Source organism: Barbus barbus (genome assembly GCF_936440315.1).
Source record: "Barbus barbus genome assembly, chromosome: 2".
Classification (NCBI taxonomy): Eukaryota; Metazoa; Chordata; class Actinopteri; order Cypriniformes; family Cyprinidae; genus Barbus; species Barbus barbus.
This window is the reverse complement of record NC_136730.1, coordinates 19,384,323-19,411,192: the sequence shown is the minus strand read 5'-3', so window position 1 is coordinate 19,411,192 and position 26,870 is coordinate 19,384,323. Positions and strand designations below refer to the sequence as shown.

The following is a 26,870-nucleotide window of genomic DNA, read 5'->3' as shown; positions in this document are numbered from 1 at the left end:
TAGCCTTTTTTATATAAAATTATAACAAAATTTACTTGTCTGTGTTGTTTTACTGTGATTCCATTAAGCTTTGCAGGCCAAAGACTCCCTTCTTAAAATTGTGTAAATTTTGTCAATTCCAATATTGTAGAATGTAGATAGATAGCCAATATTGGTTTCTGATTACAAAGTATTTTGTCCATACTGTACTGTATCTCTGCACATATGTAAATCATATCTAAAAGTTTTTAGCCCTAGCATTAGTTATCCATCACCCATATAGCATCTCTGTGCCCTTTCCTTGCTCTAGTAAAATCAATATGAGGGTCCCGGGGGAATAGCAAAACCTATTGACCACACAAACCTCCTAATGGAGACAGGAAGGAGGGGCTGCACTTAGAAGCTATTTAGAGGATGTGTTCAGACTCGTCTCTCATCAGCATCTCTCATGAAGGAAACCTACTGCCCTCCTAATACAAACCTGCCCTCCTGGTGTTGTGTATCATTACCAAACAAATAATAATAAAAAAAAACGTTCTGAACTGAATAATTTTTTTAAATGATGGTATTAAGTTATTATTATTATTATTTTTTTTTAAATTTGGAGCATTCATGGTGTCTGATTAAAAAGTATAAGCATTTGATCTTTAAGTCTGACAAAATAATTGTCTAAAATAAGGTTAAGCCTATTCCTCAGCATAGACATGGAATGGTGAAGTATGTTTGCGTCTGTGCCTGTTTTTTTCAGATAGATAAAACACAGTCCTCTCACAAATGCATCCCTGCAGAACACCGCAGTAAGAGAGGTGCAAATGAGACACTCACCTGCCAGAGACTGGCAGACACTGGCCTCACTAGCTTTAGAGGTTTTGACCTTGGTGTAGGACATCTATCTATCTATCTATCATCTATCTATCTATCTATCTATCTATCTATCTATCTATCTATCTATCTATCTATCTATCTATCTATCTATCTATCTATCTATCTATCTATCTATCTATCTATCTATCTATCTATCTATCTATCTATCTATCTATCTATTTAGCTGTAAAAATATTGGTTTGTAATGAGGAGATTATTATGGCTATTGTATTGCAATATATAGTAGAGGAAAAACATATTTGCATACTTGTAAGTTTTGCATGCTCAGGTATCGTAAACATCCTCCACAACCTGGAACACAGCCAAGTGGCCCTGTGCATTCGGTAGGGCAGTCATAGTCAAGCTCCTGTCCCGCCGGAGGGAACCGTCACAGTCTGGACGATGTCCAGCTTTGCCCTTTCTCTCTGTTACATTGTGTAAGTCAGTTACTAATTGGATAACCTTTCTTTCAGCTGCTGATTTACAATATCAGATTGACTGAAGAAACATGTTCACACTCGGGCGAACGTAATTGAAAGCTTGTCAATTGAGTGTGGATGTGTAATTGCTCTAAGTGAGGTTATGTCCCAAGCGCCTCAAGAAAGATGCACAGGTTACTATTTTAACAGAACTATTTATTTAAATCACACTACCCTGATAGCACGAACAGAACCACAAAGATGGAGTAATAGCTCAGTTTTAATAGTTAGTTAAACAACAGTTTTAATAGTAATACTTAGAAACCTTTTAAATAATAACCATTAACTTCTATAATAATCAAATTTTGACTCGTATTACCACCATTACTACTAATTAATTTGAAAAAAAAAAAATATATATATATAATGTTTTTATATGAATGGATAAAAATCTAAGAATAAATCAATTTGACGTTTTCTTGACATCTTATTGGTTAGCAGATTCCATGTTGAGCTATTGCTTTTGCTAATTGGACAACCAAAATGAGCCCATCACTTGTGACCCTATTACATGTGTTTACTCTGGTTCTGTCAGCCGTAACCGTCACGGATGTCCAGCACAGATTGCAGTCCACACCCACCTCACTTGGTGTTCATTCAAGCTTATCAGTTATATTTGTCTAATGGCACACTGAGAATAAAGATGAAGAGCGCACACAGAGTGTACCGGCATAATGGCAGTCTTTCTATTGTGGTGTTTAAATAATAATTTTAAAGCATCATTGTAAGTATAAAGCTGTGTGGTTTTGCTGGTCTGTGTATTTTTGTTGGTGGGTGGAGGCGCTTTTGCATCCACTAGTGGGGGGCAGGTGTTGCAGTGGTCTCTTGGGACATGGAGGGGTGGTGCAGTGAGACTGAAATCACTCTTTGATGACAGGGGCCTGCATGAGGGCCCTGGAGGCTTGCATCAACCCATACATATCTCCTGATCCCCTCATGGACAGGGGCAGGCGACTGGTTGGCATATCCAGTGTTTCGTTCTCCGTTGGGAGATGGAGGGAGAGGTGAGGGTGGATGTCTATGTAATCCATCTCATGTGTGAGGGGGAAAAAAAGTGAATGAATGAGCTCTCATATTAAAACCGAATAAGACCCTTCCCCCACTGGCCCAGCTCTCAGTATCCTCATCAATTATTCCACAGTCATTAAAATCTCGTCTATTCCAACAGAGGAGCATATAAGCAAATGGAAAGGAATTTTTATGTAGTCGTTGTTTAAGTGGCGAATGATATGTGGTGATGTTTACCACTACCTCAGTCCCAATACAGACAAGCGAAACCATTCGATTCAGCATATATGTTATATAAAGCATCAGGGAGCATCTGGGCTTTCCCACTCAGCTCCATGAGACCACCTTTAGAGACCACCTGACTGCAGGAGTGTGTGTGGGTGTTTCTGTGCATAGCCTTGGGTGGGTTTTTGTGTCAGTACGGCATGCTGACATCCCATATTCACTTCCTATAATCAAGATTCACATCATGTTCAGGTGCTGGAAGAGGAAATATTGTGGGTGGGGAAAGTCTTGCTTGTGAGACAGGAAGGGCAAGGCTTTACAGCTGCTGGAGGAATTCATATGAATTCATGAAGATTGATTAAAATAATAAAAATCATGTAATAGAAATTAACAAATATGTCTGTTATATTCTGTCCTAGCCGAAGATAATACATGTTCTTGCTATATCTTCTGCTGGGACAGAATATAACAGACAGATCTGTTGATTTCGATTACAGGATTTTTATCATTTTAATGCATCTTCAACATTAACACTCTTGTAGCTTCTAGCAAGCTTCTAGCTGTTTCTATTCACTGCATTCTGCACAGTACATAATTAGGAAATTAGGGATGGTAAATTATTTTAAAATTAGGGTTTTCTGGCCAATAATGATAAAACAATAATTATTTTCATGGCTGATAATCGTTAAGCAATCATTATTAACATCTGAAAATAAAACAATTGTTTTAAAGCTCATGACATGGATTTTTATTATTATTTTAATATGTTTCTTGGTGTTTATTTATAATGTTAATAAAGTTTATTGCACAAAAAAAAAAAAAAAAAATACATGTGGGAAAATGATTATTATCAACCCTCATTCTGACCCTCTGTCTAAAACGACCTGTTTTAAGGGGCGGGTCCTTTAAGGCTTGTCAGTAATCGGCCACAGTAGCTATGGTTAGCTAACGTCATTGCATAGGGAACAGTATCAGTGCCCCGCCCCCTCACTACTGCATGTGAGTGTTTTGACAACATAATCAAAATAAAACATTTCCAGACAAAGCATTATGAAATCATTTACTTACGGTTTGTGATGCAGCTGCAGTCAGATCTAGTACCGCTTCATCTTTCAACAAATGTTTCTTTGTGAACTCTCTATGACACTGTGCCTTGTTTACAAAACAAAATACTCAGAACAATCTTCTGACACGATTCGGGATGCCATTAAAAATAAACTATCCACTTATTCCTTATGCTGTCCTGTGCTTCTGATATCTGTCCAATGACGTGAACAAGCTATTTAAACAAGTGAACGTTCTTTCACTTCATTTGTTCAATTGATGACAAACTCAAACGCGTGAACTGTGTCGGAAAGTGAATGTGCATCTGTATACTGTATCCAGTGTAGACAAGATAGTGGCAGTGATTGTAATTTCTATTTGCTTTTGATGCGATGCAAAATGCGATTGTCGTGCTTCGTAAAGCAATTGGATGCCAGTGGACATTTTTGGAGCTTGATTAAATAAATCATTTGTTTATAATGAGGAGGATGTTTTAAGCTACTGTATGAAATTGGAGGATGTTTTAATGTTACAAAGACCTCTTATATACCAAAATATCAAGGCAAATTTGATTTCTTATGTCATGACCCCTTTTAAATGCTACAAGTGAATTTTTGCATCACAATACTAGCCTATAATATACAGTTTAAAAATAAATATTAATTTCAAAATTCGCTACAGACTGCATTTACTGTATCAATATTATTAAATATTAGTGTTTATTAATTAATTGAGTTCTGTTAGAAATGCAAATTTACAATAATCCAAAAACATAACAAATATGAAATATAAATTTATGAAATATACAAAATGAGCATGCTCCATTAAATATCAAATATAAGCCAATAGCTCCTGGGGATAACTAATATGTTCTGTTAACTGATGAGCTACATTTTGGATTTATACATAATATGCAGTGGTGCTCCTTACCATCATCTGAATGACAGAGTGAGTGACAGAGAGGAGAAAGAGCGACTGAAAGACTCAGGGGAGAAGCCTGACCTTTAAAAAGCCAGTCCACAATGAGACTTGCATCCCACAGAGAAGCAGGATACATCCAGTGGAAACAGGGCATAGGAAATTGACATTATGTTGTGTATATCTGTTATCTTTCATACCGTACACCTTATGTATGTTTGCAAATGGTTGTATAGTTCTTTAATGTTTCAAAGTGCTGTAAAACTGCAGATGCTCATCAAATGTTTTACTTGTGTTTCCACACTAGATAAAATATTCACATATAATAAGATAACTTTTTCTTGCATAAATGACAGAATTACAAAAATGAACAACAGGGAGAGAATTAGAAATCAATTAGTGGAGTCATTCTTTTTGTGTGGTAGTGGGTATGAATGTGTGTGTATGTGTGTGTGTGTGTGTGTCAATGCTGCCAGACTGAGCTTTATTTACTCAGCTCTCACAATACCCCTTCACCAGATGGGAACCAACAGAGTGAGGGGGGAAAGTGAGAGGAAAAAAGACAGAGAGAGAGAGGAAACAGAGGGACCGAGAGAAGTGGGAGGTGTGTGCCCCATACTCACAGCCATGAGGACTCCTTTGTTCCCCGTCAGACCCCTAGTGCAGCATGGCAGGGTGACACAGGCTGGCTGTAAAATCTCATTAAAAAAGAGAGAGACACACAGGCCTCAAGAGGGCTTGAGATCCCATTAAGACGTCGGCATACAGACTTCAGTCATACAGCGCTAAGGACTCCTGTCAACATGCATGTACAAAAACATCAGGAAAAAAAGCTAGACACAGTAAAACTGAAAATGGTCTCCAAGAGAGAGCAGAGCACTCTGAAAGGATGAATAAAATGTTTATATATACATATATGTTATATATATTCTTACATACAATATATATCCTCTATAAACAATAAATACAAATAATCACAATTATGTTAGATTATACAAGTACAATTACATTGTATATGCTTCATAGATATTCATTTGTATGCTTAGTTTGTTTTCTCCCCACTTTTGCATTAATATAGATACACGCACAAAAACACACGCATGCACACATGGTGCACTGGCTCCCCATCTCATGGGCCTGATTATTGATTTCACTCCTGTTGTGTAGACACCTCCTCTGCAGATTTGATTAGTCACACAGAGGTGACAGAGGGGAAGTAAAGCTCTTAGATGAAAGAGAGTGATGACAGAGAGAAGGGGAGAGGGAGAAGACGTGTTGAGATGAAGAAATAAAGAAAAATAGTTCAAAATTGTCCTCTGATTGAATTCTTTGTGTGTCCGCCTAATTTTGGAGTACTACTTTGATGATCTTAAATTAATCTGCATGTATTTATTTATTTTAATATGCTGTCATTTAATGCTTTAATATATTTTGCAGGAAGCAAGAGATCGCATTATGGCACCTGCTGGTTTTTCAGGTTTGATGTCATTATTAGTTACTTCATGGCACTTTGCTGTCTAATGCACTGATGAACTGACTAACTACTTTCTTATTTTCTTATTAATGTCTTTTAACTGCTGTGATAACACACACACACATATACAAATACATTTCAATACAAATTTTAAAAAAATGTAAATAATATTTCTTTAAATCGCATCTTCCCATGCGTGTTTGTGCATGTTTCACAGTGAAAGACTTAAATTACACACCCTGTAAAAAGCTAAAAGTGAAAATAAAATCTCCAAGTGTGAGCACAGATCTCAGAAAGCTCTTTGGAGAGTGCTTGTGCTTAACACTCCTCTTTTTATGACTTAACACAGTCACATGAATTATAGAAAAATCTGCAAAGACCATCAAGATGGGGTTAGACATTGCATTGCAGTGTTACCTATTTCTGCTTTAATATCTGAAATCAGATTTCAAAGAATCAGCCAAGTGTGGACACTTTGGTAGGAGTTTGAGCTAGAGAATTTGATGAAGACGAAGAGTAAGTGAAGAGATGTGGGCTGTGTTTGTCTGCAAACACTTTTTGCCCTGCTCTACCAGAACAGACATTAAGTTCAAGTTAACTCCAAGCAGAAATATGTTTAATTGGATATATCTGTTGCGGAAATGCCAATTTTAAAAGGTCTTTATTTTCAGAGGTCCATAATTTCTGAATTAATTGAATTATTTTATGAAATTAACACTCAAAGCCTACTGATCATATGTAATACGCACATTTCTAAGGCCTTTAAATTATCAACATGATCAAAACTTTGCTGAAATCTCTGTTATACATAATCTACTACACACCTTTCTATCATCTGAATTATAGTTTATATTTTTTTAGCAAGTAAAAAGCCTTTTAATGCAACCCGGATTCCGGAAATGTTTCAACGTTTTTTTTTATTTGAATAAAATGAAAACTAAAAGGTTTTCAAATCACATGAGCCAATACTTTATTTACAAAAGAACATAGAGATAACAAATGTTTAAACGGAAAAATTGTACACTTTTATACACTAAATGAGCTCATTTCAAATGTGATACCTGCTACAGGTCTCAAAAAAGTTGGCACGTGGGCAACAAAGGGATGAAAAACCAAGAGGTTTTTGAAAAGATTCAGCTGGGAGAACATCTAGCAACTAATTAAGTTAATTGACATCAGGTCTGTAACATGATTAGCTATAAAAGGGATGTCTTAGAGAGGCAGAGTCTCTGAGAAGTAAAGATGGGCAGAGGCGCTCCAATCTGTGAAAAAGTGCGTAAAAAGATTGTGGAATACTTTAAAAACAATGTTCCTCAACAACAAATTGCAAAGGCTTTGCAAATCTCATCATCTACAGTGCATAACATCATCAAAAGATTCAGAGAAACTGGAGAAATCTCTGCGCGTAAGGGACAAGGCTGAAGACCTTTGTTGGATGCCTGTGGTCTTCGGGCCCTCAGACGAAACTGCATCACTCATCGGCATGATTCTGTCATTGACATTACTAAATGGGCCCAGGAATACTTCCAGAAACCACTGTCGGTAAACACAAGCCACCGTGCCATCTGCAGATGCCAACTAAAGCTCTATCATGCAAAAAGGAAGCCATATGTGAACATGGTCCAGAAGCGCCGTCGTGTCCTGTGGGCCAAGGCTCATTTAAAATGGACTGTTTCAAAGTGGAAAAGTGTTCTATGGTCAGACGAGTCCACATTTGACACTCTTGTTGGAAATCATGGACGTTGTGTCCTACGGGCTAAAGAGGAGGGAGACTTTCCAGCATGTTATCAGCATTCAGTTCAAAAGCCAGCATCTCTGATGGTATGGGGGTGCATAAGTGCATACGGTATGGGCAGCTTGCATGTTTTGGAAGGCACTATTAATGCTGAAAGGTATATAAAGGTTTTAGAGCAACACATGCTCCCCTCCAGACAAAGTGTATTTCAGCAGGACAATGCAAAACCACATACTGCAGCTATTACAACAGCATGGCTTCGTAGTAGAAGAGTCTGGGTGCTAAATTGGCCTGCCTTCAGTCCAGATCTTTCACCTATAGAGAACATTTGGCGCATCATTAAATGAAAAATACGTCAAAGACGACCACAAACTCTTCAGCAGCTGTAAACCTATATCAGGCAAGAATGGAACCAAATTTCAACACCAAAACTCCAGAAACTCATAACCTCGATGCCCAGACGTCTTCAAACTGTTTTGAAAAGAAGAGGAGATGCTACACCATGGTAAACATGGTCCCATCTATTTTGAGACCTGTAGCTGGCATCAAATTTGAAATGAGCTCATTTTGTGCATAACATTTTAAAATTTTTCAGTTTAAACATTTGTAATCTTATCTATGTTCTATTGTGAATAAAATATTGGCTCATGTGATTTGAAATTATTTTAGTTTTCATTTTATTCAAATTTAAAAAACATTCCCAACATCCCAACATTTCCGAAATTTGGTTTGTATAACCTTCCACCTTCAGGTTGTGGTTCACATGTCTTTTTGCTATGAAATCTTTTCTGATTATTTTATAAAGTAAACTTCTATGTTGTTACTTATATTTCAAGATGAATACTTACTAGGTCGAAGCAACTGGGTTTCCTTTATTATTAATACATATTTTTTTATTATTATTAAAAATGTTTTATTATTATTATTAAAAATCTAGTTAAAATGTAAGTATCAAATATGATAAGATTTTAAAGGAATGTATATTATAAATAAATTGAGTTTTTATTTTACATATGCTTTAACATATCACATTTTATTCATCTATTCTGTCTGTTATCTATCTCATCTGTCTGTTCTTCTCCACCTCTACCCTTTCATCATTGAACCTATAGGTGACTCACACAGCGCAGAGGTGATGTGGTTGGTGACTCATTAGCACGCACTTTCTCTCACTCAGTACGCTCTGTTTTTCTGGCCAGCGTCCAGGTGCTCTACACCTCCATTCTTGTTTCTACCTTCTATTGTTTTAATCAGTGGAATATCATCTTTCCATTCCAGGATCATGTGCACAAATATCCACAGCACTTTTCTATCATTCCTTCACAGATAGACTATTAGATTAGATTATAGATTATTTCAGTATACAGCAGTCTGGATGAACCAGCTAACTGTCACTCAAGTGGGCTGAACAACAAAAGAGGGCAGCGAAACAGATTGAGTGATAAACAGACAGAAAGAAAGATAATGAGAGAGAAAGACTGAAATACAGATAACCAGAAAAGATGCTTAACTGATCAAAGTAGCTGTCATGCTCCTTTCTAGAGAGAGAGAGAGAGAGAGAGAGAGAAACTGATTCATATCTAACACAACACACATTCCTGGATACAAGTTGGCCTACCAATACACTGTATACTTTTGAGACCAACAGACATTAGATAGATAGATAGATAGATAGATAGATAGATAGATAGATAGATAGATAGATAGATAGATAGATAGATAGATAGATAGATAGATAGATAGATAGATAGATAGATATTCTCTCTCTTTACCTGTCTAAACAGGTGTATGTTTGTTTTTGTGTGTCCTATAGATCCTGTTGGTCTTGTGTTTCCCATGGAACTGACAGACACACTTCTGAAACAGATATAGAATATTTCATTGATTTTTGGAATTATTGTAACATCCTGCTTAAGAAAATGTTTGAATTAACAAGACCGTGTATTTGAATGTTTAAAAAAAGAAGAAATGTGGCTGTATGTCTATGTAATGAGTCATCCTGAACCTGGAGACACGTACACCTGTTTCCACAGCTACAGCACCCAAGAGATAGTAGTTGTCTCCTGATTCAATGAACAACTCAAGGTCAGACAGAGAGCTGTAGTAGAACTCACATGCACTTACTTGCATGGCTTGGAGACTGTAAGGGAACTACAAATGTGAGTATGGATATGTGTGCGAAGGAGTGTGTGTGTGTGTGTGTGTGTGTGTGTGTGTGTGTGTGTGTGAAACTTTGAGTAGTGTGATATCAAATTCATGCAGCAGAGAAGTAGTTCCTCCATTTACCCCCTCCATCAAGGTTACTATTCTGAAACGTGAGAATTTGACGCACATTCTGTTGCAGTCATCACTGGGGCATTCTAGCCCCACCCACCAACCCATTCCTAAACCAATGAAATTCAGTATGCTCTCTCTTCCTATTTGCCTAACACACTGACATCTGTTCCAAAACCTGCACCCAGTGCTTGAAGTGGAAAAAAAAAGAAGTGTCGGTACTTCGACACTTTTTTCAGGAGTTTACGGTTTAAAATGATGTGATTGCAAAAGCCTGCTTCTTTTCATTTTTTAGATATGATTTTCGTTATAAAGTACTGATTCAAATTAGTAATCAATAATTAATTATTATTCTACTACACCGCGCGCCTCCACTGACATGCTCTCGCGCACCACACAAAGAAGTAGACGTAGACCGACTCTGCTTGCGTTCATTCACGTGATTGGTCGAGATGAGAGGTGATCCCGCCTGGGTAGTGTGATTTACATAGTTTCTATATCATTTCTAATCATATAGCCAAATCACCCAGACCCTGACGATTTTTACTCTGAGTAGATAGATAGATAGATAGATAGATAGATAGATAGATAGATAGATAGACAGACAGACAGACAGACAGACAGACAGACAGACAGACAGATAGACAGATAGACAGATAGATAGATAGATAGATAGATAGATAGATAGATAGATAGATAGATAGATAGATAGATAGATAGATAGATAGATAGATAGACACATAATATCTGACATTTGTCATCCTGTATTTTTATGAGATGCTCATTCCAAACAGAACATCTGTCTGGCCTTGGCTCTCTCCATCTCAATCTCTTTGTCCTGTGGCTTTTCTCTCTGAATCTTTGGAGAGCAGAGAAGGTTGCCATAGAGACAGAGATGCTTGTAGTAGTAAAGAAGGAATGTGGTTGTCATCGAATATTTTGTAAACTAGGAGAAAATCAATGAATTATTGAGACTGAGCTATAAAGAACACAAATATGAGGCGACTGTGTATGTGTGGTGGCAAAAGAGAGATGGAAAGAAGGGACAGAGATCATTCTGATCAAATCAACACTGATCACAAAGTGCAGTCATCTGTTTTGTTTAACGAAAAGAATATAAAAGTTATATAAAATATGTATATATATATATATATATATATATATATATATATATATAAATTTGTTATATAAAAGAAAATTGAACAGGTCCAGAGTTTGGACATTATTACAGACCTGATGATGTGGATGAGTGAATGCTGATAATGCACTGATAGCCAGTTCTCCATCATGTGCTAATTATATTACAGCTACACTTGATCCCATCACCGCTCACAAGTAATCATATTATTGTACACCGTACAGAGCGAGAGCGAAAGAGAGAAAGTGGAGGATGTTGCATCAGGACCACTGGGATCATAAGAATGTGTTCCTGTTTTGTGCTTTATTGCCTCCAGTGCAGATCTTTCTAGTACAAACTAAACTAAAATAATATAACATCAGTACCTATTCACGCAGCTGAAAATATAAATCTGATTGTAGTGATACGGATTTGCCTCCCTCAAGCCTGTGAAGCATCTTGAAACTCACAGGAATACTGCAACCCCACCTTGTGATGACTTTATGAATAAATCGTGCGAGGCTTCACTTGCAACTGCGTGAAATACTTTTATTGTGTATTTATTTATTTTGAAAGAAATTTGTAAATAAAATTATTTTAAAAATTACTTTATTTAATTTGATGATTACTAAACAGTTGAACACGAGCGAAATGATGACACACAAAAAAAAAAGTGGAACAAACGGTTTTAAGATACGATGAGTACAAAACACGACTGGCACATTTTACAACAGTAACTCTAATAACTTCACGTCCTCTGTAGTGTACACTCCGACAGCTACAGTAATTACTGCAGTCGCACCCTGAGGCCATTGACCCGGATGTTGAGTTGCCTCTCTCACTCCGTCTGCAAGGAAGCAACACTATAATTAAATCTGTGTGTGTTTCGAGTAAATTAAGACATGGCGCATATGACATGTAAATTAACTTACCTGCGCGACTGACAGGCGCTAGCTCTTTATGATAGCCTGGCTACATGTGATTATTTCCCTCCCTTTATTCTGTTTTCATGTTTGCTTTTTAAGATGGGTTTTGTTGAATTCTGAATTCGGGAAAATACTGAAATATTAAAATTTAGATGTAGTCTATTGAGTGCATGACACGCCATGAATCTATATCGAGCATAAAGACTAATGCTGTGGGAGAAAGAACTCCAATTAGTGATGGTCCCATCTGATGTAAACGGGCCCCACAGACCTCAGGGACCAATTTGGACAGGCGCGTGCCCGGTGTTCGATGGGTTCGCGCGTGTCTATCCAAACACCAGACGCGTTCCTTGGCTGTCCAGGAAACGCACAATTCCGCCATCTGTCATGGGCCTGCGCAGTGATCCCTGTCGTGTAGCCGACGCTCCCTAACTAGGGAGAACACACATTTATTCGTTACACGCCATAAACAACCGAGTGGGCTGGAAAACCAGACATGTTTGACACGCCCTTTCAGGCCTAAAGCAAGGCACTGAGTCCTTATCTAATGGATGATAAATTAATTTATTTATCATTTCAAAATATCAACGCGGACAATGAATTCGTAATTTATGGTCCTATAAAAAAGATCTTGCAATCTTAGCATTTCCACAACAGATATTTCAGATAAAACATATATATATATAAAAGCGTAGACCTGCGAAAAAGTGCTACTCAACAATGAAGTTAACAGACCTTCAAGTGATGCAAACTCATCCCACAAAACATATAATCAACGTTTTACAGTAAAGACAATGCCGATTATAGATGAGTGATATTAACGCCATCTGCTGGTTGAAGTAAATGAGTGTTCGTGGTTTTTCGGATACAAGAAGGAGATGATTTGCAGCGCGTCTCTGAACGAAACGTTATATGGATAAAAGATCAAACCAACAAATAAGATCAAAGACTTGATCCACGCTGTTAAAAATAGTTTGCGCCTTCCGTAAACTGGATTTTACATATAGGCTAAACTTTAACACGGATATGCAAATCCTGGGTACAAACAACAACAGAGGAAGTTTATCTTCTCATCTGACAGAAATATCATAGCCCTTATTCAAATTCATCCTACTGAAAAAAAAAAAAAAAAAAAAATCCTGAAATTTCCATCGCGTAATTCTGTAAATCACGCAAATATGATGCAGCCTAGGCTACATGATTTTCAAATAGGCTTCTACGTTACTTCTATCGTTTTTGCTAATAATGAAGAACGATTAGTTGAAGAAGTCTAGACTAAAGGTGTTTATAAAACCACAGTATTCCCTCTAAAAACACTGGAGAGACTGCTCCCCCCCAAAAAACTTTATTAAATGTATATTCAAACGTTTGCAAGTACTTAAATAGCTGGCTACAAAATGATGAATGATGGTTAAACACGACGCCTGCACTGATACTCTGGTAGTGTGTAAATGCAACTTGACACCGAGCTCGTTTGGAGGAGAGAGGGAAAGTTTTGACGGTGACAGTGTTGGCGGATCTCTCAGGACACACGGAGAGGAGAGGTAGGCTCTCATGTTTTTATGTGTTGAGATGTATAGCACAGAAACTAGATTAAACTGGAATTAAATATGATAGACTGAAGTTATTTATTTACTTATTTGCAAAAGCCAAAATTCATCAGTAGCCTTACAGGCTATTTCAAAGTCTAAAAATTTTTGATATCACTAGCGGTCAATGAAATGTAAAGGTTTACTGTTCCCGATCTGAGGCCAGATATATTTGAAGTTGTTTTGAATATCTTACAGATGGCTTTTCATAAAACAAAACTCGTTTAGCAAGGCCACATAGATAGCCTACATATATGTAATGTATAAGGAGCTGTTGCTGAAAATGTCTTCGTCGTGAATGTTTCGTGACAGGTCCTACTTGATGTATGATGTAAAATTACACAGCAATAATAGCATCCCATCAAAGTATTTCCATCAGGACACGACTTTAACTGTAGTAATCTTAACTCTGCACTCATATTTTCTGTGATTGTGAGAAGGTTATTGTTTAAGATTTTTACTTGTGGCACCTATTACTGCCTAATTAAAGTTTCACTGTCACGGTAGTGCTCAGTAATCAGGACTGGAAAACGAGACAGTATTTGCAGTTAGTTCACCCAAAAATGAGCCATATTTAATAATTTATTCACCCTCTTGACCTTCCAAACATGTTTGACTCTATATTCTGTGGACCACAAAAGCAGAAGCTTTGAAGAATGTTTGTAACCTACTGCTCTCTGCCATTTAATAAAAGGTTACCATAAAAGTCAGCCATAATGCATTGCATTCTAAGTATGTATGTATTATTATATTATATTCTGTGGTATATTATTAGTGATTTGAAGTCATTTGCTTTCTGTGAGGAATAGAATAAAATGTAGGCTGTCATTCCATGAAAGTCTAAATGTTCCCCTTTTACCTTCATTACATTAAAAAGATCAGCTTGGGCAATCTGTTATAAATAAATACAAGTTTTGAAAGACATGAAGGTGGGTGTGATCATCCCACATTAAAATACACATAGAATTTACATTTTTTGGTGAACTGTCCCTCTGAGCAAACTTGTGCAATGGCCAAACTTGTCGCTTCAGTCTGGCAATGTTGACCTATACCAAGGGGTAAGAGTCATACGGGGTAAGACAAATCATTATAAATCATGATTATAAAAAAATAAATATAAATAAATTATACTTTTATAATAAATGATTTTTCTGCAATTTGAAATATATTTTCTTAAAAATACCTGTAAATTGTCAGGGGAAATGTTTAATATTAAAGGATTAGTTCACTTTTAAAAAAACCTTTGCTGATAATTTACTCACCCCCATGTCATCCAAGATGTCCATGTCTTTCTTTCTTCAGTCGAAAAGAAATTAAGGTTTTTGATGAAAACATTTCTCCATAAAATGGACTTCATTGGGACCCAAACGGTTCAAGGTCAAAATGACAGTTTCAGTGCAGCTTCAAAGGGCTTTAAACGATACCAGACGATGAATAAGGGTCTTATCTAGCGAAACGATCGGTCATTTCAAAAATAAATAAAAAAGTTTAAGTTTTATAAGCACAAATGCTCACCTTGCTCTGTTCTTTGATGCGCGTTCATGACGTCACGTAATACGCAATGACGTTGAAAAGGTCACGGTTGACTTAGGCGGAAGTACCGAGTCAGTGTTTACAAATGTGCGGAAGGAGGACCATATACTCATAAAATGCCCATTTCGTGTGCGTATCCTGGGTGTTTTAATATTAAAAAGCCTACTGACTCGGTACTTCCGCCTAAGTCAACCGTGACCTTTTCAACGTCATTGCGTATTACGTGACGTCATGAACGCGCATCACAGAACAGAGCAAGGCGAGCATTTGTGCTTATAAAACTTAAACTTTTTTATTTATTTTTGAAATGACCGATCGTTTCGCTAGATAACACCCTTATTCATCGTCTGGTATCGTTTAAAGCCCTTTGAAGCTGCACTGAAACTGTCATTTGGACCTTGAACCGTTTGGGTCCCAATGAAGTCCATTTTATGGAGAAATGTTTTCATCAAAAACCTTAATTTCTTTTCGACTGAAGAAAGAAAGACATGGACATCTTGGATGACATGGGGGTGAGTAAATTATCAGCAAATGTTTTTTTAAAAGTGAACTAATCCTTTAACCTAATATGTTTGCATATTTTGGTAGATTTTCTTGAGAAAAAAATACACAAAAACTATTAACATGTGTCCCTCACATTCACAGAAAGCAAAGTAACTTTCTAAGTATTTGATCACCTAATAAAAATGGTACACAGTTTGCTAGATACAGAAGGTGCTCATCTTTCACACCAACTCATTTTACCCCACATTCCCAAAGGCCCCAATGAATTGCTAGTTTCACTCACACTGTTTGTGGTTTTGATCCACTCACTATAAGCAGTGTCACACTTTTGCTTACGGTGGTTTCTCAAATGTCATTGAAATGTAGACCTTTGTAGCAGAAAAATATGTTGAGTGCGCTAACATTCTCATTGATATTGTGCAGCTGAAGTTCAGTGTTACACATGCCATTAAAATAAGCACAGCCTCTGTGTTGTTTTTATACATGGATTTACTCCAGAAGTAAATTAGTTGCCTTGGGTGTTCTTCTATATGCTTTGAAGCAGAGATCTTTTCTTTACACTCAAATTCCTTGATAAAACAAGTACTCTACATTCTGCCTTGTCAACCCAGTATTAGGTATGATAAATATCAAGCCCTTTCTCCACTGTAACTCATGGCTGTAATTTAACAGAGGTATAAGAATTCAGACTACCAGGCCAGCAGAAATGTGATTTATTGTGCTGGACGTACCCTGAACCTCACACTTAGATTGGTATGGCCGTTAAAAATGCAGTTTGTATCTGTTTTAGCTTGTATACCCAGACATGAGCTTTCAGCCTTAACTAAGTTATTAAAAAGAACATGAGTGGATGATACAATTACAGCCTGCAAAATTTGACTGATTGATGAGGAGCTCGCACGAAAAATATCATTGGGTGCAGTTGATCCTCTGTATCTCATGTGTTGCCTTGTGTCAGTGTGTATCAATGAATGTTCACACCTATCTGTCAGCGGTGAACTGGAGCGTAAGTCTGTATGTGTGTGTTTTAGTGTTACGTGCATCTTTGTGTGTGTGTGTGTGAACATAAAGCTCTTTTTGTCTGTGGGCTTGGATGAAGACATCTTCCTCTCCTCCTGTCTGAGTATGGTCAGGTTGCAGTGTAGGTGTGAATGTGGCAGCTGTGTGCTGTAATCCTGTTGTGTGTGGGCTTCCCATGCTCCATCGGTCAAAGAACTTCAGCCTTCATCACTGACACACACAAGGGCCTGGAGTTCAAGGCATGTTCATGTTTTGCTGTTTTTTAATCGTCCATTTATAAAGCAGTAGGCAAAAAGTACCCCCCTGACCTGCTACTTCCAGCAAGATTGTGAAGTGTCTATCCGATGGATACCACGGGAGAGAATTTCTGAATGGCAGTGAAGCAACACAATTGAGGTTGATTGGTCACATGACAATGCCAGCATGGTGGCTGTACTATGTCCAGATTATAACACTTACTTTTTTGATATTTTAAGTTCCTACTCATTTTTGGATGTAGATAGTGCTTAGTCAGTGAATCCACCTGATCTGATTGCAGCAGTCAACAACATATTGATTCATCCAGTTGGAGTACAGTAAGTCTCCACAGATCACTGATTTGATCTTGTATGAATCAAAATGATCTCCGTAATAATTCATATTAACATCAGACTGAGCCTTTACCTAAATAGGATCTATTCTATCGGTATGACATTCTCTATATTTAATCATGTATTTTGAACAGGTGAGTGGAGTATTTTAAATAAGCCAAAAATATTTTTGGTACTCCTTTCCCTCAAGTAGAAATGTAAAAGGAGTTATTTTACTGGAGTGATATATCATCAGGATATTTGTACATTAACTCAACTATAGGATTTGTGTAATTCATCTCTCTCTTATCTACTCACGTAACATGTATTATTTCAATCTTCTATTGTATCAATAAAAACCTTTGATACAAAGGTTCCTCATTCTTCTTTGATCTTGAGATCTTCTTGGATTTAGACCTTTTATGAAAGGTTCCTTTGCGATTTCTCTCTGCTCACATGGAACCACTCTTAACATACATAACATCTCATCACCCCTCACTCTGTGCTGTGGAGAACAACACCTAATTGTTCCAGAGTTCATGTGCCTTATTCTCTTCTTCCTCTCAAACCTTCTCCTGGCAAGCTCTCCAACATCAGGCCCCTCTGCTCACTCAAGAGCTTCTGGTCATCCAGTTTTAATAAAATAAATGGAGTTGGACTTACATTTACTACTATTTCTCTCTGCGCCTGTTTCAATTGCACACATCTGCCCTGCAGGTGTCTACACTCCTTCCTCTGCCTTATAAAACCTTGGCAGTTATGGGAAACAGGGGCATGTTTCTACATGTGAAAGGCCCTTCTGATGAATAGTTGCTTGAGTAGGGGGAAATTACAGGACAGAGCATTCTTCAGTTGCTAGGGTTTGAAGTAAGACTTGTACATTAAATCCTACCTTGAGCTGGTACTTGTGTGTTTGTGTTTTTTTATACACAAACAGACAAGTATATTGTGTATTTTCATATCAATGTGATATATTGTACGATACCTGGCTTCAGTTAGACATGGAAAAAGCTTTAAAATAGTATTAATTCCCATCACAATTATTCCTATCTCATGCTCGGCCTGTTTTCCTGTCAGCAAAGTTAATATTTGTCTTTCATTGCTTTGGTCAGTTTTAAAGAACAGTTGGAATGTGGTAGATGTGCATCATTAGGTACAGTGTAAATCTAGCAGTGGTTGAGGTAAAATCACACACTGGCCTATACACAGAAGCAATGAGAGAACAGATGTGCTGCTATAATTCATATGTGCAGCACATTTAATAGTCCATTCAGCCTGCCCATTGCTGCAGAGGGAATGTATGCTAGATTATGTCTTCAAAGATGTGGCAGATTTAATCTAATTGCAGTTGCTAATCTGATTTATTTTAAAACATACGCAAATGTTCAAAAGTTTAGGGTTGGTCAAATTTTTGTTGTTAAATGAATACTTTAATTAATCAAGGATGCATTAAATCGATTAAAAGTGATGTTAAAAAAGCCAAAAAATAAGAAAGATATCTGCCAGTTTGTTTTATACGTTTTCTAGACATGTTATCATTTTAGAAACAACATTCACTTTAACTAACAATATCTTTCCTTCTCTATCCAGCAGTTCACTACTGTCAGTATGAATGGTCCCCTCAGTCCCAGGCGGGAACCAGGACCTGACCTCTCCTGTCTGCACCAGTACAACGAGTGGCTGGCATGTAGGCATGAGTCCAGTCTACTGCCCATGAAAGAAGATCTGGCCATCTGGCTTAACACAATCTTAGGTAAGAAAATCAAAGCATGTTCATATTTGCATAAGCATTAGTGATTTGTAAACTAATGACCTTAAAAGTAAAGTTCACCCAAAAGTGATACTACTGTCATAATTTTCTCAAGTCCTTTCAAGACTGTATGACTTTATTTCTTCTGTGGAACACAAAAAAAGATATTTTGATAAATGTTTATAACCAAACCACATTGGTCACCATTGACTTACAGTATATGGGGAAAAAAACATTTTTCAAAAGATCCACCACCAGCAACAAGGATGGAGAAGTACCTGGATATGGACCAATCCTTCATGTAGGAGTGTAGTTAACCAGAAGTGGCTGATTGTAGTAAAAATGTAATCTTTAGGGCAACATTGAGTCTTTTACAGCAACCATAAATTGCATTTGGCAGTTTAACACATGGAAACTTCTAACTGCAGCTCAAGTGTGTCAAGGAAATGTGAATTGGAAATCATCAGCCCACTTATTTTATTATCAGTCATGGTACTAGGAAAAGACAGTGCCTTGTGCTACCCAAATGCTGTTTTCTGTATGTGTTTTGCATTTTAGCTTTACGTCATTTAAGATAGTTTTCTGTTAAATCTTCTTGCGAACAAGGACATGTCTATATATCTCAAGGTTACCATTTTCCGCATTCCCATTGCTGATTAAATCCTGATTAAATCCTGCACTAGCCAACAGCGAAGGATTATTCGGTCTGCCTATCAGATCAGGAATATCATGGTGTTTACAGACAATCATTTTAAATAGAATTCCCTAAATTCCTCTGCTTCTTGGATCAATGGCACATGCCCTGATGAGACCCCAAAGCAGGAATTGCCTTTCTCAAACAGACAAGGATATGAGTGTCTTATACGTGTCCCTACGTGTCTTGACCTATGTTATTTGTTGTCATAACCTCTTAATACTACTGGGGGTTGAATAGGCATGATGACAGCAACACACAACATGTAAAAAGGTCAAAACACCACAAAACCCTTAAGCCAACAGGCTGGTGGTTCCTAAATAAACAGTAGAGACACAACAACCTGAGAAATGAGATGAGACGTGATACAAAATCAGAGTTGTTGTTGTTGTTTTCACCAAAGAAGCTGATGAGGGATTTCTCTTACTAACACACACTTCTCTTCCTCAACTCTTCCTGTTCCTGCTGATCTCAGGGTAGCCTTATGACTTTGTGGTTGGCAGACAGCAGGAGATCTCTTTGTTTCCTATACACACTTCTCTCCCGCTCTCTATGCTAACAGTGTTGGGAGTAACGCGTTACAAAAGTAATGCATTACAGTAACGGATTACTTTTTTGCTATAACGCAGTAGTGTAAGGCATTACTAATCAATTTTCAGTAATATTTTACTCTGTACATGTTCAGTAACGCTTGCTTTACAACACACTTTTAGCCCAATTTTTTTATTATTAATTAATTAATTTGTTTATTTAATGTCCCTAGGGCCGGGCTTCGGGCCAATATTCACGTCATATTTCAGACGCGGGTCGGCCCTCGAGCCTGTTTTAGGCTTCTCCTTATCTTTATATTTTAGACATCCATCAATTATTGATAAAAAAAAATGCCGCGCTGGTGGAAATAACATGAGTCTGTGCTGCCGCGACTGTCAAGCGGCACAATGGTGTTTAGTGTCCCGCAGCATCAGCGAGCCGTCAGCACAGCTGAAGAGTTCTGCATTCAAATACACTCAATAAAGCTTGCAGCACCAGCAAAAGTAATTACCATGAATGTGTCCGGGGAAAATAGTAAGGATTAGCCATCTCCTCGTTGGACGCACCTTTAGAGAGAAGTGCATCTTCACGGATAACGATTATATTAAATAGTTTTTGTTTTCGTTTTTATTTATTTCGTTAAGTAGTCATTTAAAGCTTTCTATAGATATATTTATCATGTCTGTGTGGCATGTATTCACTGACTTTCGGTTAATTTTTGTGAAGCGCTCCTGTTCAAGATAAAAGCACAACGTTTTGTTGACATTGTGAGTGCACACAAATAAAAGTAGACCCTTTACAGTTACGAATGATGTACTACTCTTACCTTTATTAGCAAAAATTACGGCGTAAGTTGTTTCCATTGAAAAAAAATTGCAATTGATTGCGCTGGTGCCTCCATGTCCTGCGCTTGAGCTTCCACTCTCCGCACAAACTATGATGCAGCGCACATTTATCTAGGTTTAATGTTTAAACATGCTTGAACTGTTTTAGTATATCTATAGATTTTATTTTAGGCAAGTCGTGATGATTTGAGAAGGATAAATTGATCAAACATAAGCTATGATCAGCCTGCCGGTCTGCCGCTGGCCAGTTGGTCGTTACTTTAAGAAATAATAAACTTATTTAATGAACAAAAAATGCTCCAAACGTTTTCTCTAAATGAACTTAATAAAAAGCCGGAACAAAATATAAACACTTTGCCATTAGGGCAGGTCTCTAGTACATTTTGTCATTTTAGAATGTTAAGTTCTACTTCTGTAGTTATTTTGGTGAAAGTAATTAAAAAGTAATACAGGAGTCATGTAACGCATTACAATTCTGAGACAGTAATATTTTAAGGTAAGGAATTACTTTTAAATAACAGTAACAAGTAATCTGTAATGTATTACAGTTTGGAAGTAACTTGCACAACACTGTATGCTAATGACCATCCCCAGTCACTCTGCACATCAGGATTTCTGTTTTTGTTGTGGTTTCCCTCCACCGTTGCCTCCTGTGTTCCCCCTCCCCAGGCCCCCTACTCCCTCTTCACCGTGATGATAAGCTCCGGTACCACTGCTGTGTTTGAATCTGTATGTACTTAACACCCAGGCCTCAGGAATGTGTCTGTACAGCCGTGAGAATCTCAGAGCGAGTGTACTTAGAGGATTTTTTTGGGCATCTTCAAGTTGCCTTAGTTAGTGAAAGAGTGATAAATAAATGATGGAGAAGAGTATTTGTATGCAAGGTAAAACAAAAACCATGAAAATAGTAGAGAAATGTATGTAAACCTAAGTGTCAATATGTATTTTATAGCCACTAGTTCCTTCATTATAATTCATTCAGTGCCTTTATAACATTGCTCTTTAGTACTGTAAGATTGTTGATCAATCTTTATCTCTGCCTTAAAGGAGTCATGAACTTCTTTTTTTATTATTTTGTACTGTTCTCTGAGGTCCACATGTAATGTTATCAATATTTTTAAATCAAAATACATACTTTAGAAGTAATAGGCTATTTTCTGCAATCTGTAATAACAGACAAAGCAATAGTGATCACGTACTGAAAACAGTTACTCACACTTGTGTTGCGACATTACTGTCGGATCTAATATAATCGGCACAGCATCGTCTTTTAGTTTTGATCTTTCTGAAAATCCTGCGTCGAATTGTGCCTTGTTTGTAAACAAATCCATGGTAAAATGAAGTGAACAAAGTACCAAGTTCTTACTGACGTGGTCTGGCACTTTGTTAAAAACAAAGTTCATCAAATAAAATGTTTGTTTGGTTTCTGTGTTGACCTGCGTGTGGCGCTTTCATCATTTACCTACTATGTGCGTGAATCAGTGGGCGGGGCAAAACAGGCAGTGATGTAGAAGCAGGCGTTGATCTTCTTCTGCAGAGGCAAAGATGTTTAGCCACACTATTACATCATAGAGTGGCACATTCCACAACCTGTTGTTTTAGCAGTTTGGCTTCAATATAAGATGTTTTTAGACTAAAGAGATAGTTCTGAAACTTACAGAATGTTTTTATAGCACTTATATATGAAAGGATCAAGGGAATTTTGATTTTTCCATTTATGACCCCTTTAATGCTCATTTGTTTCTCTTAACGCTTTCTGCACAGGTTTGGATATAACAGTGGATAACTTCATGGACAGACTAGACACTGGTGTCGTCCTGTGTCAGCTTGCAGCGGCGCTACAGGAGAAGATGATTCTGGCCAACATTGGAAAGGTGCTCATAGCATTAAACATTACATTTATGGGTATTTTGATCTTAAGCTTGTACTTTAGTTGAGCCTTAAAATAGATTAAAATTTTATAAACCGGATCATAATGAGTTTATTGGAATATATAATTTCTGTGTTAGTAATGATATTATGCTATCCAGAGGAATCAGACTGCTTTTTCTCCCCCAAATAAAGATTTTTTTGTAATTTGAGATTCTTGCTAATTATTGTGAATTAGTGCTAATACTCTTTCAAAGTCAGCTGTTTTCATGTCTGATCATTGTCAGGACTTTAGTCTCACTAATTAGCTGTATCAAAAAATAAATAAATAGACTCTGCGCCCTCCAGAGGTCTCATTTGTCAGTCGCATACATCATTGAGGATGTCTCATTTCAGAAAAGTAGCCATAATACAATCCACTGTTATTCCTCATGAGGCGTGAGTTGCTGGAATTTCTTTCGTACTTTAGAATGTAATGGTTACTTTTCTGAAATGAGGCGGCTTCAGTGACTTATAAGGCAGACAAATGTGACATCCAGAGGGCTCAGCCTTCGAAATGAGACACAATATGTATCACTACTTTCCTGGCAATCTTTCAGCCACTGACTTTGACCTTCACCTGTGTGTCTGCATGCTGGTGTTGTGGAGGTGCATCAGTATCTTTTCTTCTTAGCTGAAGACTAAGAGAGAATAACTAACACTGGCAGGAGAAAGCAAATTTCAAACACATGATGCAGGGCTTATTTTTGAACAATATTTTTTTGAAAAATAAATGATCTGTTATGCTATTTATACAGCACAACTGCACAACTAATCGGAGATATATTTCAGTTGGTTTGTTTTGTTTCCCATAGCCCTTTATTCGGTGTGTGATTCGCTGGCGGCCTGATGCAGCCTCTGGGTCGTTCTTTGCTCGAGACAATACAGCTAACTTTCTGTACTGGTGCCGTAAAATTGGAATGGAGCAATCACACCTGTTTGAATCTGAAGATCTCGGTGAGTATTCAAATCAGCATCTTATCATGAGATGTTTACATTTTTTGTTGCATATATATTTTAAATATATACTGTCTTTGTAACTCGATTCTTTGGTTTCAATACAAGTGGCATGTGCTCATAAGTCTGTGCGGTGGTTCCCCCAGCAATCCTGAGAAATCTGACCATGGATTTTAAGCACAGAAATAGCAATGTTTGCCTTGTTCATTTTTACAATTATGAGGTCATTAAGTGAGATGTCCAGTTACAATAAGCCTATATTTCAGTCTATGCAGGCTGTTGTCCTGTGAGGCTGTTGCCCTAAAGAATTGCTGAATAGACAAGCAGTATCAATATCTGTGTCACTCCACTGTTCACTGCGTCACACCCTTGGCCCCCCGCTGTCCATCACCGTGTGATGAATAATGGAGAGAAAGAGAAGGAAATAGAAATAAAAGGACAGTAGGTCAGGGGAAAAATGGGGAATGGAAAAATAGAGTCAAAGATAGATAATACAATACAATAATGGTAGGTTTTTGGTAGGTTTACAGGTTTGTAGGTCATATTACATTAAGAAGGGGCTGAAATACTATAGTATTAGAACCTGAGGGACATTTGCAATGACAGAATCAGAGTTGATTTAACTTTGTGTCTGTGCTTTTCAAAGAGTCCCGTAGTTGACTTTTATATTTGCACAAGCCTGTTGAAAGGGATTTCATAACATTCTATGTTTATTTTAAACTTCACACCAGTCTGCAGCGATACCTTTTTATTAGGACTGTTTATCTTGCCAACATTAATTATAGCTTTCAAAATGGGGCTATATTGAATTTATCCATTGTTTCTTTGTTTTTATAAGGATTCACACATTCAAACCTTGTCAGAATGTAAGGGAGGCAGATTTCTGCTTTCAACAACCTTTTTATCCCTCAAATTAGTGTCTTTCAATTTTTCCCCCTTTCCACTGCACAACAAAGATACAGTATCACTATTATCTGTTCAAAGTTTGTCTACAAAGTTTTGCCTTGCATTGCAAAGGCTTATTGGTTGGGAAGCTCATGCAAACATCTTTTAACGACTTTATGAGGCTGTTGTTAGTTTAGGATGAAAATCCTCTTCAGTGTTTAGTATGGCTATTAACTTTAAGACAAGTCATAACCTTTTTACTCAGTTCAACAAGATTCAAGAAAATTAAAAAAAGATACAAAGAAAATTGAACCAAATTTAGTGAGAAGAAAATTATTTGCTAACAGGGTAAGAAAAATAAATAATAATTAATACATTTGTAATATAATAAGAATAATTTAAAATAATAAAAAATAAAAACTGCTAAATGTTTTTCTTATTTTAAACATAAACTACTAATAATAATAATTATTATTGTTATAACAAAAAAAAAAAAACTTTTGTCAATGTCAGAGTGTTAAGATATTTTAAATTAAAATGTATTTTCGTCTTTTTTTTTCTTCTTTTTTTGTTGTTCAAAAATACTAAGAAAAAAGATTTTCCTCAGTTATGGATACAAACCTGGATTATGGATACAAACCTGAGGTTACCCTAACAGTAATCTTCATTCACTTTACAGGGTTATAATGCTGTTATTTGAGAATGTTTAATTTTATTTAGCTGAATAGACATATCAAATGTCTGTTTGCTTTGGGAATCTTTGCATGTGTCCATCAAAGCCCTTTTCTTTTGTACATTTTTACGCCCAGGGTACAGTATATGTTTGAGCTGACATCATAGGATTTTGTTGTGTGAATGACAATGTATGTGTTTCACCAGTTCTTCAGAAGCATCCCAGGGATGTGTGCTTGTGTCTCATGCAACTTGCGAGAATTGCTTCGAGGTGAGTTCCTTTGATCCTTTAAAGTTGTTTACATCACGTCATCATCCTATAACCATCTCTCAGACAGAACTGAATAAACGTTCCCCCTCAGGTATGGCATTGAGCCACCTGCGCTGGTCAAGCTCGAGAGAGAGATTGAGAAACAGGAAGATGAGTCTTTGTCACCATCCATGTTCTTCGCCTCACCTCTGCTGTTTCCCTCCACCCCACCTGTTTTTTTCCCTCCTGATCCAGAGCCCCCTCCGGTCTCGACCCCCTCATCAATCTCTCCTGCATCCCCTCCTCCGGACCCCTCTCCCTCTCTTCCTCTGGTCCCCACCCCTCCCCCAGAGACCACGTCCATCTTCTCTGACTCAAACACCCAGTCAGAACCTCAGCAAACTTCACCAACTACACCGTCACCCATCAGGACACCCATCAAATCAACACCACAATCACTGTCAAATGGCCTTGTGAAGACTAGTGGGAAAAAGAGCAGCGGTAACCTGCTAGATGAGATTGTGAGTATTTTAAGCTATACACTGTATGCGGTTTTCCACTCCTTGGCGTACTGGTGCTTGGCCTCACGCTCATAATCAAAAATGTGTTTTCTTTGTTGCTTTGTTTCAGGTGAGGCAGATATCAGAGGATCCACCATGCAAATGTCCAGTCAAATTCTGCATTGAGAAGCAGCCAAAAGGCCATTATCGTGTTGGAGACAAAGTCCTCTATGTCAGGGTATGTAATGTTTCCACCGCAGACTGCCTTCTTTAGCTGAAGGAAAATGTTATTTAATATTTATTATTACCCACATTTGTATGGTTTCCATTGAAAGATTTGAAGTGATATGTAAAATCATGTTTCATTGCTTGTTATAAACATCAACGTGTCAATTAGCTCTGCTGTGCTTTCAATGTTTCTTTAGAAGAACAAATGTTAGTTTTGAACCTGAGAGAACTCAGTACTTTGTCTAGGCAAAGCCTCATGGGAGCTGGTGTTGCCTGGCAACATGAAGAAAAGGTTCACAGCTTTGAATAGGGAAAAAGGAGGTTCAGACTAACAAATTTCTAGGATCAAGGCTGAAAAGTCTGTTCACATATACTGGAACAGAACACAAATA

At 37.3% G+C, this 26,870-nt stretch overlaps 1 protein-coding gene across 2 annotated transcripts in view; it reads left to right on the top strand.

Moving 5' to 3' along the window:
- The first annotated feature begins 13,419 nt into the window (after positions 1–13,419).
- The window catches only part of LOC306882586 (growth arrest-specific protein 2-like), a 22,808-nt gene continuing 9,357 nt past the window's right edge, over positions 13,420–26,870 (top strand). The window contains exons 1-7 of one of the 2 annotated variants that reach the window (XM_079437304.1): positions 13,420–13,587; positions 18,849–19,011; positions 22,843–22,952; positions 23,802–23,943; positions 25,708–25,771; positions 25,863–26,271; positions 26,381–26,488. In XM_079437304.1, the coding sequence (XP_079293430.1) occupies positions 18,867–19,011; positions 22,843–22,952; positions 23,802–23,943; positions 25,708–25,771; positions 25,863–26,271; positions 26,381–26,488 (978 nt within the window). In that variant the 5' untranslated portion in view covers positions 13,420–13,587; positions 18,849–18,866. The remainder of the gene's footprint in view (positions 13,588–18,848; positions 19,012–22,842; positions 22,953–23,801; positions 23,944–25,707; positions 25,772–25,862; positions 26,272–26,380; positions 26,489–26,870) is intronic. The other variant, XM_079437305.1, reaches the window with a different exon arrangement.